This window comes from Pipistrellus kuhlii, unplaced genomic scaffold (genome assembly GCF_014108245.1).
Source record: "Pipistrellus kuhlii isolate mPipKuh1 unplaced genomic scaffold, mPipKuh1.p scaffold_m20_p_12, whole genome shotgun sequence".
Taxonomy (NCBI): domain Eukaryota; kingdom Metazoa; phylum Chordata; class Mammalia; order Chiroptera; family Vespertilionidae; genus Pipistrellus; species Pipistrellus kuhlii.
This window is the reverse complement of record NW_023425427.1, coordinates 5,134,919-5,152,294: the sequence shown is the minus strand read 5'-3', so window position 1 is coordinate 5,152,294 and position 17,376 is coordinate 5,134,919. Positions and strand designations below refer to the sequence as shown.

At 57.2% G+C, this 17,376-nt stretch overlaps 1 protein-coding gene across 1 annotated transcript in view; it reads right to left on the bottom strand.

Annotated features, from left to right (window-relative positions):
• The window catches only part of LOC118716123 (DAB2 interacting protein), a 174,968-nt gene extending 158,194 nt beyond the window's left edge, over positions 1 to 16,774 (bottom strand). The window contains exon 1 of the mRNA XM_036432883.2: positions 16,588 to 16,774. Coding sequence (XP_036288776.1) covers positions 16,588 to 16,627 — 40 coding nt within the window. The 5' untranslated portion in view covers positions 16,628 to 16,774. The remainder of the gene's footprint in view (positions 1 to 16,587) is intronic.
• Between the last annotated feature and the right edge of the window lie 602 nt (positions 16,775 to 17,376).

Genomic DNA, 17,376 nt, shown 5'->3' with positions numbered 1-17,376 from the left:
CTCCAGGAGTCACTAGCCCTGATAATCTAAGGAAGGGGGTTCTCGGGGACTAAAAAGGTACAGGGAGACCCTATGACATCAGTACATGGAGAGATCAGTAAGGCCAGTGATAGAGGCCGAAGAAATAGACCCACACACGTATGGAAACCTGTGCAGAGGTGGTGCTGCAAGGGCGGGGGGGTAGAAACACATCTGTAAGAGGTACTTTTATGGAACAATTGGCTATCCATATTGGGAGAAATGAGATAGAATCCCTACCTCATAGCATCCATAAAAAAAATCAGTTCCAGCCCTGGCTGGTGTGGGTCAGTGGTTAAAGCACCGACCTTCACAATGAAGGGTCTTGGGTTTGCTTCTCGATTATCAATCAGTCAAGGCCATGTACCTGAGTTGCAGGCTCCATCCCCAGCCCCAACTGGACATCTGCAGAAAGCAACCAACTAATGTCTTTCTCATCTCTCTCTCTCTCTCTCTCTCTCTCTCTCTCTCTCTCTTTCTCTCTCTCTCTCTCATCTCTCTCTCTCTCCCCCCAACCTTCCTGCCCTCCCTTGCACTCTCTCTAAATCTAAATCTAAATGTTCTCAAGTGAAGATTAGCAAACTAAATCACTTCCAAGGGGATTAAAGACTTGAATACAGAAACCTTGTAACAATGAAAGATTTCTTTTTTAAAAATATATTTTTATTGGTTTCATATAAAAAGGGAGATGGGGGAGAAATAGAAATATCAATGCTGAGAGAGAACCACCCTGCATGCCCCCCACTGGAGATCAAGCCTGCAAACCAGGCACACACCCTTGACTGGAACTGGGGACTGAACTGGGGACCCTTCAGTCTGCAGGCTGACGCTCTCTATTCACTGACCCAAACCGGCTAGATGCAGGCGTCTTCAAACTACGGCCGCCCGCGGGCCACATGCGGCCCGCAGAGGAGTCTGATCCGGCCTGCCAGGTTTTTTGGCCAGTGAGCGCAGCCGAGGTGTTACAGTAGGAATTAGTAGTTCATATAGTCAGGCCCTCCAGCTCTCTGAGGGACCGTGATCTGGCCCCCACTTTAAAAAGTTTGAGGACCCCTGGGCCGCTAGAGCTTGAAAGATTTCTTAAAGTCTCTTATGACTTTAAGCACAAACCATTAAGATCCTGGATTCAATTCTGGTCAAGGGTACAAGGCAGTTGATCAATGATTATCTCTCATCATTGATGTTTCTGTCTCTTTCTCCCTCTCCACTCCTCTGTGAAATCAATAGAAATATTTTTTTTTAAACCGAAAAAGATTGACATATTTAATTAAAGTGTAAAACCCCCTTTTTATCAACAGAAGATATTTGGAACACAATATCCAAAATATGCAAAGATCTTCTACAAATCAATTTCAAAAGAAAGGAGAAGAAATTGGGCAAAATACAGGAACAGGCAATTTGAAGAAGGGAAACAGGAATGGCCGGTAAACATAGGAAAAGATTGTCAGCCTCAGAATAAGGAAAATGCAAAATACAGCCAGTAAAGTGCCATTTCCCACTTGTGACCAGCAAAAGGGTAGAACCAGCAAAAAGAACTCCATACACTGCTTGTGGGCGGAAAAAGGGTAACTGGAGAGCAATCCAACAGCATTGAGACACGTTGGAGATCCAGAGACTTGAGAACCTCTTGCTAGTGGCAGCGGGGTTTGTGCTAATGAAGAGTCTGAACAGCCTCCATGCTCGTTGGAGGAAGACATGAACAGACGGCGGGGCTGTCAGTGAAGCCCCATACTGCAGTGACAACGAATGGCTAGCGCTCCTTCTAAAGTATACAGAACCAGGGGGATGGGGAGCAAGTTGCAGGAGATTAAATTGTGTGAGTTCATTTATATAGATTTTTTTTTGATGTGCAGAGCAAAATGATACCATATATTGCTAGGAAAGTACATACGTGGGAAAAGCATAAAGAAATTCAGAAGAATAATAAATACACCATTCAAGGAAGAGTTTCTCGGGGGAGAGGGAGAGCTGATGGATGGTGGGAGGGGCTTCAGTCATATTGGTAAGGTTTGATTTTTTTACCTGGACTATAGTTACACAGCTCTGTGTGTGTGTGTGTGTGTGTGTGTGTGTGTGTGCGCGCGCACGCGCGTGCGGTGTTGCCTTTTAACTCTTCATAACTTTTTTTTTTTTTTAAGGACAGAACAAGCATGGCGAGAGTCTACATAAAATCCAGTCATGCTCTGAACTTCAGATTTCTTATTTTAATAATGCGGTCATTGCGTCTGTGAAGCGCTCCATAAATCAAAAGAACATGACTAGCCTGCTCCCCAGTCTCCACTGGGGCCCTTCACACCCTAGTCCCACCAGCTGGGGCTCCCGAACCCAAGCTCCACCACGCAGCCAGGTCTCCCAAGCCCCCAACCCACCCCCACCCCTGTCAGGCCTCTGCACAAAGCGTTTGCTCCTGGACTTCCTGTCCTCCCTGTCTGCTGAGCCAGGGCCTGTCTCTCCTCTCACAATGCAGCGGAGCCATTTCCACCCACGTGAAGCCACTGGGAGCTCTTCGTGGGCCTTCCCCGGCAGAAGGTCCCACGGCACCTTCCCCCCCCACACACTGTCTGGGCTTGGAACACTGTGGTGGTTGCAGCCAGTTGTGGAGCTGTCTCCTCCTTGAGCCCCTCCAGCTCACAAACCTTGTCGGAGCCGCCACCGGTGCCCCACCACTTGCATAGAGTCTGGCCTCAGGGAGGTTTGTTCAACCAATAAAGGGGTGAATGGGCAGATCCTCTTTGATCCAGAGCACACTGGACAATGTAATATTATTCTTGTGACATGGACATTAGCCCTGGTTGGCTCTTTGTTCCATGCAAATGACCATGCCTGGCAGGAACCCTACCCCGATGAAAGTCTGCCACCTCAGTGCTTCTCAGAGAGGTCACCAATGGCCCTACCTGGTTTGGCTCAGTGGATAGAGCATCGGCCTGCGGACTGAAAGGTCTCAAGTTCAATTCCAGTCAAGGGCATGTACCTTGGTTGTGGGTACATCCCCAGTAGGAGGTGTGCAGGAGGCAGCTGATCGGTGTTTCTCTCCCATCGATGTTTCTTTCTTTTTTTTCTTTTTTTGTAAATACATTTTATTGATTTTTTACAGAGAGGAAGCGAGAGGGATAGAGAGTTAGAAACATCCATGAGAGAGAATCATCGATCAGTTGCCTCTTGCACACCCCCTACTGGGGATGTGCCCGCAACCAAGGTACATGCCCTTGACCAGAATCGAATTAGGGTCCCTTCAGTCCCCAAGCCGACGCTCTATCCATTGAGCCAAACCTGTTTCGGCTCCCATCAATGTTTCTGACTCTCTATCCCTCTCCCTTCCTCTCTGTAAAAAATAAATAAAAATATATTTTTAAAAAAAATTCACCGATGACCTTCCTGTTAGTCACACCAAGAACACCTTTCTACCTGACCTCTCACCTGACCTCTTGGCTTCACTTCACCCCCTGGACATGCATTCTCTGATCTTTTCTGTCTCTCTGCCCTCTCCAAGTTTTCAGAAACAAAAAGGGGGGTTATGCCAAACTCTCAAAGGGAAAACAGTCCCACTCCACAGATATTCACGGAGCACGCTTGGGAGGGAACGTGGCCTTTGGTATCAGCGAGACCTGGGCTCACACCTGGGCTGAGCCACTTGCCAGCCGGTGACCTGGGGCATGCACCTCAGATTCTGTGCCTGCACAACCAGGGTGTGGCTGCGGCTTACGGCAGGGGGTTGTCGATGAGGTAATAGAGGCAAAATGCATGGCCCCATTTTGGGAGCAGGTAGTAATTATAGTAGTTACAGGAGCTTTGGCCAAGAGGGAGATGTTTACAGGGGAGGGTGGAAGGAACCCCATGGAGTTACTGTGAAAGTGGGTGGCTGAGAAATATGCCAGGGAGTGTTCCCCAGTCCTGAACAAAAACATGCACCTGGAGCCAACCCAGCAGGTGGGAGGGTCAGAAGTGAGCTCCCACTTTGTGCTTCCTCCTGGCCGCTGTGCCTCCCGGGGTGAGGGGCTGTGCAGCATCGCAGAACCACAGACCCTCCTCTCTGGCCCCCCACCAATCTGTTCTTGCTTACAGCCCAGGGACCGCAATCTGGGCCCGTCCTTTCCTCGCCAGCTCCCATCTGTAGGGGCCACGGGGCTTGTGGCACCTTCCCCCGGGGACACGTCTCAAGCCATTTACCAAATGCATCGTCGGCACTATCTATGCAAAATCCACATATGTCCGCTCGTCGGAGGCTCCCGGCAAGGCACCACAGAGGATGGCGAATGGCTGATGGCCCAGGCCCTGGGAGATGAACTGGCCAGTGGTACATGCTGTGCAGGCAAACAAATACGTAAAGCCGCCAGGGCTGCACGGGCCTTAGAATAGAACAAGACTGCATTTCGTGGGTTTGAAGGAGATTTTCTGAACTCATGAGCAGATCCTCTTTGATCCAGGGCGCACTAGACAATGTAATATTATTCTCGTGACATGGACATTAGCCACGGCTGGCTCTTTGTTCCCTGCAAATGGCCGTGCCCGGCAGGAAGCCTGCCCAGCTGAAGGTCAGTCACCTCAACGCTCCTCAGAGAGGTCGCCGGTGACCCTCCTGTTAGCCACGCCAAGGACCCCTTTCAGCCTGCCTCTCGCCTGACCTCTGGGCTTCACTTCGCCCCCTGGACATTCTCTGATCTTTTCTGTCTCTCCGCCCACTCCCAGGTGTTCTCCTGGTTCCCTGGTCCTCTCCTTGGCTCCCTCCTTTGACTCTACCGGGCTGCAGAAGCTGGAGTTAGAGATGGTCTGAGTCCCTCTTATCCTTCCAGACTCTCCACTTCGACTGCATCCAGGCCCCTGGCGTCAACGGCTGTCCCTATGCTGGCGAGCCCCAAATGGTTAGTTCCAGGCCAGTCAAGCCCCTGCCTGGCCTTCAGGAAGAACTAGCCGCTCCCTGCATCTGCCTGGCCCTCCCTGCTGGGCTCTGTCTGTGGCTTCTCCTTGGGAGGTTTGCACAGCACATAATCCATCGCATCACCCCAAGCTGGCTTGAAAGCTTCCACTGGCTCCTTGTCTCCATGTGGCCAAGCAGGCCCTGGGCGCTCTGGCCCAGCCCACCTCCCCGCCCTGGCTTCTTGCCATCTCCCCCTCCCTTCCCGCCTGCAGCCACCCAGCCAGCCGCCAGATCCCGGCTATGCCCTGCTTTCCCCATTACACAGGCTGCGCACCAGGCTCCCCTCTCCGGAATGCTTTCCTCTGTCCCCTCCGCTCCTTGGCCCAGTACACTTCTCCCCATGGCAGCAGAGGTGTCATGTCCTCAGGGAAGTCTTCCCTGGCCTGGCACGCTGCCCCCACACGGCCCGGGTCCCTTTGCTTCATGGCGTTTATTGCAGCTGGTGACTGTGCCTTCGCGGTGTGATCACCCTCCCGGGGCTGGATGTCCCTGAGCACGGCCATCATGCCTGGTTCTGTCCATTCCTGTCCCTCCCCTGCACACACCCCTCCCCCAGGAAAGGCTGTTTCCCCTGCCCACCAAGCCCTCCCCCCACTCTGTCCACGCTTCCAGGAAGCCTGCCGGGTCCCTCTGGGTGGATGGAAGCACCGTGGTTGTCTCTGAGGCAATATTTCCTTGTCTGTAGAACAAGGAATGAGACTGCCTCTGTCAGGTCAGCGAGGGGACAAGAAACCGTGTTCAGAAAGCAACAGAAGCACTGCCCAATACTGGCACTCACTCCTCGCCTGCGCCCAGACCCGTGCCTGGCACCCAGTGGGCGCGACATGAATTGAACTGACTCAGTTCCAAGGTCCGGAGCTTTTAGAGTTCAGCTTGCTTCTCGGAATTACCGTGCGCAAGAGTGGAACGTAGACAAGTTCAATTTCCCACAGTGAGAGGGTCTGAAAAGCCACTGCGATTCTGACTGCCTGATGGGTTTCTCTCCAGCTGACAAAGGACCACACCAGTCCCTCAGCAAGAAACGCTTTGGGACCAAGCACAGCGCCCGGCCGCACCCGCTGGAAGCAGGTCATACCTTCCACACGTGTTCCCGCCTCCAGCCCTCCGCATCCCAGGCCACAGAAGGTGATTTCTTATCGCCATTAGCATAATTCCCCGGCTGCAGCGCTGTAGAGACGCTGTTAGATGAGCCTGGGGGGTTTGCACAGTTATTCGTCTCAAGTAAGTCACCTGAAGTTCACCTGCCATCAGGACTCATGGCCGCATTCTGCAATCGCAGGGCATGGTTTTGCTAATAACAGAGGCACCTTCATCTAATAGTTTAATGCCAGGAGAACAGTCAGCTCCAGGGCCATTCCCATTTCCAGGTTTGCTTCACGTTCTGGAGAGAAGATTCTGCTCAAGGAGGCTGACATTACTCCTTTCTCACCCAAAGGCATCCAGGGGCAACACGGAATCCTACCTCTGCATCTACAGGAAAAGGCAGGAGGGGCCTGCGATAGGGAGCTGGTGGCGGGGCTGGGGTCTCCCACAGCTGGAGGACGCACTGGCAGGTGAGGGCTGGGCTGGGTTAGGACCACAGGCATTCCCAGGGAGAACCCCAATGCTACTTCCATTCGCTCATGATCTCAGCCATTCTTTTATTCCACTCTGGGGGCCTCTCCTCGCTAAGGCCTAGTCTCCGCTGTCGTGTGAGTACAAATATTGGTAACAAACACGTACGGAGCCCAGTTCCAGGCGCCTGGCACATTCGCTCCTTACATCCCATGGGGCAGGTGGGTGCTGCTATTACCCCCCTCTATAGGTGAGAAAGCAGAGAGGTTAGGAAACTTGCTTCAAGTCACTCAGCTAGTAAGGGGCAGAGCTAAAATGTGAACCTTAGACCACAAACTTCCTCGTGTTCACGTACAAGGAGGAATCCTGAACCCCCCGGAACTGTTCAACCCCTACTCCATGCTCCCCTTTAACCTTCAAAGCTATGGATGGGGGTGTTGCTAGCCCCATTTCATTGAGAAAAATTCTGAGTCTCAAGAGGGGGTTGAGCAGAAACCAGTTTGGCTCAGTGGATAGAGCATCGGTCTGCGGACTGAAAGGTCCCAGGTTCAATTCCGGTCAAGGGCATGTACCTTGGTTGCGGGCACATCCCCAGTGGGGGTTGTGCAGAAGGCAGCTGATGGATGTTTCTCTCTCATCAGTGTTTCTAACTCTCAATTCCCCTCCCTTCCTCTCTGTAGAAAAAAAAAACAAAAAACAAACAAACAAACAAACAAACAATAAAAAAAAATTTAGGGGGGCGGGGGTTGATTTGGCCAAGGGCAACACAGTGAGGCAAAGGAGGAGCGGGGCTTGAACCTGAGCCAGGAAGTCTGTCTGGGGTCTGTGCACGGGCGATGTAGTTAAACTAAGTACACCGTGACCCAGGGCCGCCGGCCTCCAGCTCTGCTCTTCCCTTCCCGCTCTGGGCAGTTCCTCTTGCCTACCCCCGACCCCTTACCCAGAAACCAACGTCCTTTGTTCTCATTGCACGTTCCCAAACAAAACCTGCTTTCAGATTCCTATTCACTCACTCACACGGTTAGGCCTTCAGCGGAGGCTGCGGTGGTCCAGCGGGAGGGCCAGGAGGTCAGCCTGGCTCTGCCCTCGGCTCCTCTCCTGGCCTTGGTCTTCCCATGTGTCCGAGAAGGAGGCGGGTTGAGCCACAGAAAGGCTCTGCGAACAATTCCAGGCAGGCCCGGCGTTCCCATCAGGTGAGAGCGAGCTGCTCTGGGCAGAGCGGTGTTAGGGGAAAGGGCGGTCTCCCCTGTTTGGCAACCTGTGGGCGCCTCCTTGCCAGCTCAGGGCTCCTCTCACAGGTGGAACCCAGCGGCCTGGACAGTCCATTGGCTAATGGGATTCTTAGAACCAAGGAATCTGGGCTCCACAGCTGGCCAGGGAGGCCCCAAGTGCAGTGTGGGCAAGTAAAGGCCCTCTAGGGACCTCTGTTTCCCGCCAACACCTGTCCTGCCTGGTGGTGGCATCAGGGGCCACGTCTGGGGGGCTGTCGTCGAGGCCAGGCTGTGGCTGGCACTGCCTGTGGGGGAAGGAGCTGCCCAGGAGTGTGGTCTCAGAGAAACGACACCTGCTCTCCCAGGCAGGCTGTGGGGCCGGTCTAACCTGGCCCATTCACAGTGTCCAGAGGGCCAGGCAACTCCCATGTTTAAATACAGGCTTTTCCGTCACAAAATGCTGGCTAGTCCCCAGCTTGCTGTTCGAGGCCTCAGGCTGTAGAGAAACCAGATGACATGGGCGATGCCCTCAGGACAGAGACTTCACACGGAGACAGTTTGATCCTGGGATGCCACCCACACACCAGGCACTCCCTCTCAGGGGCTGGGAAGGCTTTTTGGAGGCGGCGGTGACCAAGGGGCATTAGCCCAGTGTGGGAGGACTGCCCGAGGGGAAGAGGCAGTGTCCAGGCTCAGCAGAGAGGGGTGGGAAACACGGAGGCTAGTGAGGCCGAGTGTTTGAGATGCTGTCCTTTACTCGGTCTGGCTGGAGGGTGGGGTCCGGGACCAGGGCAGGAGGGGTAAGGTAAGTATCCTGGAGGGGCTGTCCAAGGGCTGTGGACTTGACTCTGAGGCTCATGGGAGCTAGCAGAGGTGTTAGGCTGAAGAGATGGGGAGGCTCAACATGCATTCTAGAAGCTCAATGGGCTGCACATGTGGTTGGGGCTGGGGAGATGGTGAAAATGGCGCCCTTGCCACCTCATCAGTCCCTGCCATGCCTTAACACTCTCCTCCGATCCCTGGATCCCGCTGAGACCCAGCACGTGGACGGGGAGGAGAGAGGCTTAGGGCTGCTGGCCTGTCTCCCGGTCCCTGCCTGGAAGAAAGCCCTTGACCCCTTCACCCCAGGATGACTGGTCCAAACTCCATCCAACTGGCTGAGATGCTTTGGTCTCAGGGCCCCTGAAAAGCATCTGTTTGTGAACAGGAACAGGCTGAAGGATGGCTTCCCCACCCCTTCCCAACACCTTCTCTCCAAAGCCCCACTCTGACAAGCGCCTGCCCCAGCCTTGCAGCCCCTCTTGGCCTGGATCACTGCCCAATGCACCCCACCCCCACCCCATACTGAGGGAGAAGGGAAGGTTCTACCCTCAAACACAAGCTCTTTTGTCTCCTTACTTCCACACCCCCCCCCCCCAGCTCAGCCCTCAGCCCTCACCCTCAGCCCTCACCCTCAGCCCTCAGCCCTGTGTCTGTTAGTGGAGGTTTTCCTGGCACCCCGGGAGCCCAGGGTCAGCTGAGGGGTGAGGCTGGGTGTGGGCATCCAGGGGCTGAGGACAGGGCTGGAGCAGAGGCCATTCGGGCTGCAGGCTGGGCCCTGGGGGATCTGGAGCTCACTCGCCCCTGCTGTCCCTAAGTCTGTGCCATTGAATGGGGAGAGGGAGCCCCGCAACCCCAGGCTTCAGGAGGAGAGCCCACTTCCCTAGCCCTCCCTCCGGACCGCTCTGCCACCTTGCTTTATGCTGTGGCTTCAGGTCCCCTCCCTCCATGGCCACCTCTGCTAACACCCCACCATTCGCAAAGGCAGGATGAGGCCATTTATCTGGGAGTTGGGTCCAGGGAGAGAGAGAGTCCTGAGCAGAGGTGGGGGTGGGGGCAGAGGACCATTGCAGGAACTCTGATCCCTGGAGCAGGCTTTCCTGGAGCACAGATTTACTGGCTCTGGTGCAGTCTGTGGAGCCACGGTGTGGGAACGTGGTCGCATGCGTGCATGCGTGCAAACTCTCTCTCTCTCTCTCTCTCTCTCTCTCTCTCTCTCTCTCTCTCTCACACACACACACACACACACACACACACACACACACACACACAGAAGTGGGCCGGGATGTAGGTCACCGGCTAGAGCGCCTCGGGCTGGGGATTGTGAGGATTCAACCATCCAGACTCAGGCTTCCAGATTGGACAGAAACGCACCCCTCCCTCCGCCTGCCTCCCACCTGCTGGCCGATGTCAGTCTGACCCAAAGCCTCCCCGGGCGTCTGTTTGGTTTCCCAGAATCCCACTGGCTGAGGCTGCTCTGTCCAGGGTTTCTCTCTGTGTGCCTCAGTCCCTGTGTGGGCTGATGCGGGGTCCGCAGGAGAGGGAGGAGCATGGCCCCACCTCAAAGGCGTCCAAGGCGTCGCCCCTGAGATGTGCTAGGACTAGAGGGGCTGTGATCCAGAGGGCACAGCCAAGGAGGAAGCAGGGAGGCTGGACCGGGCTGGCTTCCTGGGGGAGGTGGCAGGACCATGACAGGTGGCAGGGCAGTTGAGTGACGTCTTAAGAGCCTAGGAAAGGGAGTGCTGTCGGTGCAGCTGGGAAGGCCCTGGACACCCCTGTCCTCCACGCTGTCTTGGGGCCTCTCGGAGGCCACATCTGAGATGCCCATCACAGGCTCTCCCACAGAAAACCCTTCAACTCAACAAGCCCAGGTCATCACTCCCCACTCCCTCCCAGAATCTGCTCTTTCACCTGTGCCCCCTCTCAGTGTGGACACCAACTTCTCCTGACAGGTCATCCTGACCTCCTTCCTCACCCACCCGACCCAGCCTCCAAGTTTGCAGCCTGGATCTTGGAGCAACTCACAGCCCAGAGGTGGAAACAGGCACCTAAAGAGGCTCAAACAAGGTAGTCAGGGAGAACTTCCTGAAGGAGGTGACGTCGGACCTGAGACTTCGGAATGAACAGAAGTGTCCAGGTTGGGGGAGGAGTAGGGGGGAGAGCTGATGTGGGGGGAGTGCTCCAGGCAGGGGGACAGCAAGTGCAAAGATGAGGGAGAAGAGAGAGAGAGAGATGACACGTTCAAGGCAGAAATTAATTCATGATGGGTGAGTAGAGAGAAAGAAGGGGTGTGGCTAGAGACAAGGACAGAGGCATCATCCAGGGGTCAGATGATGGATCCCCTGAGGCTGTGCTAGTGAGTTTGGAATTTTCCCTGCTGCAGGGGGGTGCCCCTGGGACTTTAAGATGTCGGTGAGTGGCCCCCTTTGGCTGTGCATGGAGGATGGGTTTGGGGGAGGGGATGAAATGGGGAGCCCTGGGAGGAAGTCCATGGTGGGCCGGACCTAAGTGGGGCTGGGAGATGGAGGATCAGGACGGCAGATTTCAGGACCGCTCAGGAGGTGAAATGGGCCTGGAGTGGTTCCGGTTCCTCAGCTCCCAGGCCCTCATCTTCCCATCTCGTAATGGGCCTAAGAGTGGGAGCACGGGGAGGTGGCTAGTAGTGTCCCCACCCCTGTGATGAGGAGCCTGAGGCTGACAGCCACGTGGCCTAGGCCACAGGGTTGTGCCGAGGACAGGAGCCCCGGCCTGTGCTGTGTGTGACCCTCTGTGGGCACTCAGGAGGGAGCCCACCAAAAGCCCATGGAGAGGCGGAGCATGAAATACCTTCGTTTTCTAAACGTCAGGAGCTCCTGGGTGAACCTCTCCCTCCTCCCACCAGCAGCCCCTCCCTCTGGCGGACACCAGCTCCTCTCTCCCCGAGCTTGTTCCTGGCTCTGCCTGGCCCAGCTCCCAGGACGGGGCGGCCCTCCCACCCTCCCGGGCCTCACGCTCCGGCCTCGTGCAGCCAGCTGCTCAGACGTGGGTGCATAAATGACTTAAGCCCCTCCCTGGCTGGCCTCATTGTTCTTCTTCATGGACTGGTCTTCCTGATTTAGCCTCTTCCCAGAGTCCTGTGGGGCAGGAAGGGGGCTGTCCCTCTCGTCCACGTGCCCAGCTGGGGGAGGTCAGAGGCTCAGGCGTGGCCGGCCAGCAGGACTGAGGCTCGCCTGGGCTGTGGACTGGGGGACGGGGGGAGGCTAGGAGAGCAAATGGGCAGCCCAGAGTGGTGGGGTCTGGGAGGCCTGGGTTTGAACCAGGAGTGCCCCCACAAGCTTGCAGCCTTGCTTTCTAAGCCTCGGTGTTTCATCTGAGCAGTGGGGTTGTTACGTCCTCGGGAAGGCTCAGTGGTTTCATGCGGAAGCCCTCGCGCAGAGCCAGGCACAGAGTGAGAGCTCAGTAAGCGGGTCCCTGTTCCTCCTCGCCGGCCTCATTTCTTCCCCCTGAGAAAGGACCTCGCATAGGTGTGTGGCTTCCCCCCGGGGCCCCGCCAGCTGATCCAGGGCAGAGCCCCAGAGCAAGGCAGAAGGAACCTGAGTTTGGCCTTCCTTCCCCGTCCCAGGTCGTCCAGGCTGGCATCGTTACCTCAATTTCACAGACAGGGAAACTGAGGCTGCTGAGGGCCCAGGACTTTGCCCAAGGCCTGTTGAGTTAGTTGAGTGGCAGAGCCAGGAGGAGGCCCCCGGCACTCTTCCCTGAGGGGTAGGGCGGCCTGGACAGCGGCCCCCTCCCAGCACTCTGTCCCCACACCCCCAGCCTCTGGTTCGGAGCAGGGGCTCTGGGGGGGGACTCACGGACATGACTCTCAGCTGAGCCACCTACTAGCTGTGTGACATCAGGTGAGTCACTCGGCCTCTCTGGACGTCCTTTCTCATCTCCGACATGAGAATGCTAGCACCTGCCTCGCAGGGCTGGTGGAGAGGGGCGGCGATGATGAACGGTGATGAGGAGGAGCATGTGGCCTGGCACACGCTCTTCCTTTGTGAGTCTTCTCTGTTTGCTTCCAGCGGAGGCAAACCCGCCTGATGACATCTGCAGCTTCCCCCCTCCCCCAGGACGGGCCGGGAAGCGGTGACATCAGGCCTCCTGACAGCTTCCAGCCCAAAATAGCCCTCCCTTCGGGCTGACCCTATCCCATTACAGCGGCTTCTGTGCTCGCCATTTTCAACCCAGCTGACATCGCCCTCGGTTGCGGTCCCTGCCACGTCGCGCTCGTCCCTTAAGCTCCTCCGACAGCCCTCCCGGGGAGGCAGGCAGAGTGACGCCCTCCGCGCCGCCAGATTGGCATCCGGGCTCTAGAGCAACCTGGGTTCGAATCACTGACCTCCCTGTATGGTCGCGGCCATCCCTTAGTTCCCCAAGCCACAGGGTTCTCATCTGGAAAATGGGTCGAACAGCCATCCGCCGGGTTTGCTGGGAGGGTTTTAGCAGACAGGCATGGACATAAAAGACCTTGCACAGCATTTTTGCCTGCAGCGGGCACCCAGCACATAGCACCCGCCTTGATACCGGGAGCTCCAGGGAATTTATTAACAAAATCACCTCCACCTGCCCGGCCTCAGGCCCCAGCCGGGCAGGTGTCCTGGCTGGTTATCGCCTTGAAGGAATGAGCTTCTGAGCTGCCCCTTCCACCCCCAGGATTTCCAAAACAACCAACCTCCTCCAGCGCGTCTGACCCAGCATCTCTCTGAGCCCAACTCTCCCCGCTATGAGCCACAGGCTCCCCCCAACAGGTGTCCAACCAAAACCGGTTTAACCTCTGCCACTGCGCTGAAGCCCAAGACAACCAAGGAAGCAGGCAGGTCAGGCCTGAGTCTGCCCATTTGTCAGACAAAAAAAAAAACGGAGGCTGAGCCGAGACCAGTTTGGCTTAGTGGATAGAGCGTCGGCCTGCGGACTGAAAGTTCCCTGGTTCGATTCCGGTCAAGGGCATGTACCTTGGTTGCGGGCACATCCCCAGTGTGGGGTGGGGTGGGGGTGTGTGTGTGTGCATGAGGCAGCTAATTGATGTTTCTCTCTCATCAATGTTTGTAACTCTCTATCCCTCTCCCTTCCTCTCTGTAAAAAATCAATAAAATATATTTTAAAAAAACCCTGAGGGTGAGAGGTGAAGGGACTTGGTCCAGGCCAGCTGATGGCAAAGAGAGCGGGGATGAGGCTCAGGCCACAGGGAGGGGAGAGGATGCCGAGTGCTGGGTCAGATGTAGACTCCCAGGTGGCCAGAGCTAGAACCTTCGGGTGACAGGCAGTACAGCACCCTCAGCTGACAGCGAAGGAAAGGGACCCAGAGAGGGGAGGATGCCTGGGGCACGCAGCAAGCCAACGCCAGGATGAGTACCGTCCTCTCATTTCCTCACTCGCACTTCCCTTTACGCGCTCATCGGCCCAGCAAATGTGTACGAGCACCTTCTCAGGCCGGCGCCCTGCAGGAGCCTGGAGATCCTGTGGCCAGTAAGACACAGCCCCTCCTTCAGGGCTCGCACGGCTTCACGTGGGAGTCAGGCCGGCAGCCAGGTGGAAAACACGTGCCCTGCTGGCATGGCACAGGTGGGAGGTGGCCTCTTGGAAGAGGGGATGGCAGGATGGGAGGAAGTGGAGGCAGAGTTGGACTAGTGAAGAGTGAGAAGACTGCTCCAGGCAAAGGAAACAGAATGTGCAAAGGCCCTGGGGTAGGAACTAGTCTGATAAGCGTGCGGAAAGTCAGATCAGTATGACGGAAGCCCTGAGAGCAAACCGGCGAGGGAGGAAAGGTCAGATCGTGTGGGGCGGCAGAAGCAGCAGACCTTGGTGAAGGGACCATGGGGATAAAGGGAGAAAGAGTGGGGAGGCATTTGAGAAAAGAAACCAGGAAAAGATGCTGAGAAATCCGTGGGAGAAAATTAGGAGAATGGCCTGTCCCAGAAGCCAGGGGAAGAAAGTGTCTCATGAAGGAGAGTCGCCTACTTCTTTAGCTGAGGAGTCACCTCCTCCAGGAAGCCTCCTGGACTGCACATGTGGGGTTCAGGGTTCCACAGGGCCTGGGCCTTCCCCGTCAGAGGGCTCACCTGTCTCCCATAGTAGCCTGGGAATGTCACAAAGGCAGGGACACGGTCTGACTTGTCTCTCCAACCCCAGGACCTGAGAACAGCGACTACTAAATGAATGAGATGTAGAACCAGGACCTGGAACACAAGTGACTCCTGCCCTGGCCCAAGACAGCCCTGAAGCCAGACCCCGTTGGCTGGATCTGAAACCACTCCCCAGGAGGACCTGGGCTCCTCCACGCTGGCCTGACAAAGCCTGAGGGCCCCTCGGTCTCTGTGCCTCTTCTTCCCGGCCCCCGGCACCTCTCTGCCTGACCGGCTTCTAGAAGGTCAGCAACAGGCTCCCACAGTAGGTGACCACAGCGGTGCTCTGTGCCCGGGCCCTTCACTGAGGACCAGGCAGCCCCGTCTCCAGGGCAGCGGCCTTGCCCTGCCCAGAGGCTGCCATAAGCCAACCCGGGACAGCGAGCGGGGCTGTGGGTTCCCGACACGTCGCTGGGTTCCGGGCAGGGAGATGGAGGCCGAGGGACTTGCAGCCTGCTTAGCCATGGATTGGTTCCCCCAGACAAGGCACTGTGCCCTGCACGGGGCAGCATCCGGGCACCCCAGTGTGCCACCTCTGGAGGCAGGCCGGCCCATCACACCCAGACTGTCTCCTGGGAGCTCGGCACTCTCAGTGCAGCCTCGGATCATTCGTCTGTCTCCCCTTGGAGGCTGGGACCTCTTCCAGGCCTTTCTCTTCTCTCCTCCTCCCTCCCTCTCTCTCTTTCCTCCCTCCATTCACTGAGCACAGACTGTGTCTTAGCCTGGAGCTCTTCATTCCCGCCCCCCTGACCCCGGCACACAGCCTGGCATGTGGGGAGAGGAGACGGGGCCGCGTGGTCCCCCTGCGGTGTCCAATGGCCACCCGACTGCCCAGAGTTGCCAGGGCCGCGGGCTGGGCCTCGCCAAGCTCCCCTGAGGGCTGCAGCTCCCAGCGTGGCAGAGGGCCCCTCTCCCTGGAAAGAGCTGCCTGCGCTCCTGCAGGAGGAAGGAAATCTGGCCTTGAATCTGTGCCCAGAGGCCAGGCCTGGCCGCCGGAGAGGGGAGGGGAGAGAACTCGGCATACTTAGCAGGCACTGCGGGCCCTGGGGGGACCTGAGTCCCCGACGCCTAGCCCAAGCTGGGGTGAGGCCACCTCTCCACTGGACCTCTCCTCCGAGGCCCACAGGGCCTTCTCCCTGCTGAGCCCCCAAACTGGCTGCCCCCACACACCCTGCCGCAGTCCCCCGGCCACTCTCCTGGCTCCTGTTTCCCTCCTGGGCACTGCCCAGAGGTATCCAGAGTGTGCCCTGCGTCCTAGCCCTGAGCCAGCAGCCGGGCCGGCTGAGCAATCAGGGTCTCAGTTACTGCACCCCTGGAGCCCCGAGCCTGCAGCAACTGCCCCGGCCACCCCATTCCCGGCCTCCCAGTCCCTGCCCCGGGCGCTCAGCAAGGGCTCTGCTCCGTCCCAAGCAACTTACTTTCCCCCAGCCACCAGCCCAGGTTTCCCGGGGCAGCTCCTGGGGCCCCGCAAAGCGGGGAGTGCTGCCAGCCTGGCTTTAATTACAGGAGCATTCCTGTTGCTGGACCTGCTATATTTATCTGCAGGATCTCACTAATTAAATTCCCCACGGCTCCCCGCAGGCCTGCGGACAGCGAGTGAGGCCGGCGGCGGCAGGCAGGGGGCTGCAAACTTCCTTCCTTTTTTCTCTTGGCCAAGAGCAAAACAGAAGCAGCAGAATCTCCCCCTCACCCTCCGCCTTCTCCCCCCCCAACCAATGCCCAGAACACGGGACAGGAGGGCGCTGTCCAAGGCCTCACTCGGGACCCTGCAGCCCTGTGCCCCCTCCCCCGGGCTCCCAAGGCCAGACAGTGCCCAGCCGCTGCCCACCTCCCTACTGAACTCGATTCCTGCCATGAGCAGGGAAAAGTCCGCCTGAGCAGCGGCCGGGTCCCCGCTCAGCCACTTTGCCGGCGCCGTGCTTACCGTAGGAGTCGTCTTGGTCCAGGAGGGAGTCGGGCTCCATGGCGTGCGGGCCCCCAGCCCCCGGCCCCACCTGATTTATGAACCGAGGCTGTCTCCATGAGCGTCTGGGTTTCTCCTTTTGTATTCCATCTGGCGGCTTTTCCAACTAGATGACTGGGTACTCCTGCAAGCAGGCCCCTTTCCAGCCCTCTCCTTCATACAGTACATTTAAAGTAGCAGTAACCTCTTTTTCCTCCCCCCGCAGCCTGGCTGGAAACATTAGAAGGGACCGAGGCAGCGAGATGTCTAAAATAGGAAGACGCCGGGGACGCCTGGCCCGGCTGCCCGCGACGCTGGCTGCGGGGATCTGGCCCAGCTGTGCAGATGGAGAAGCTAAGAGGTGAGTCTGAGCTGGGGCTTAGCATCTGGACGCTGGCGCTGGGGCCCCGGGGGCCGGTGGGAAGGGGGGAGGGCTGGCCCGCTGCGGGAGGGGACGGGGGTCGGCTCTGTGCACCACCCAGCACCCAAATCCCAGGGGCTTCTCCCGGGCCCTGCTGGAACCGCCCACTCAAATCTGTTCCGCAGACATTTCCTGCAGCGTGGGGGATGCAGAAATTGACTCATCCATCCATTCAGTTAGTCACTAATTTTTTTTTTTTTTTTTTGAGCATCTACTCCGTGCCAGACACCATGCTAGATGCCGGGTTCGCAGTGGGGAGCCAGTCTCGCCTCACAGGGCTCCCAGGTAAACAGGCCATCTCCGTGCAGGGTGTGAGGTATAAGTGCTGCCGGAGCACTGGCTGGGGGAGG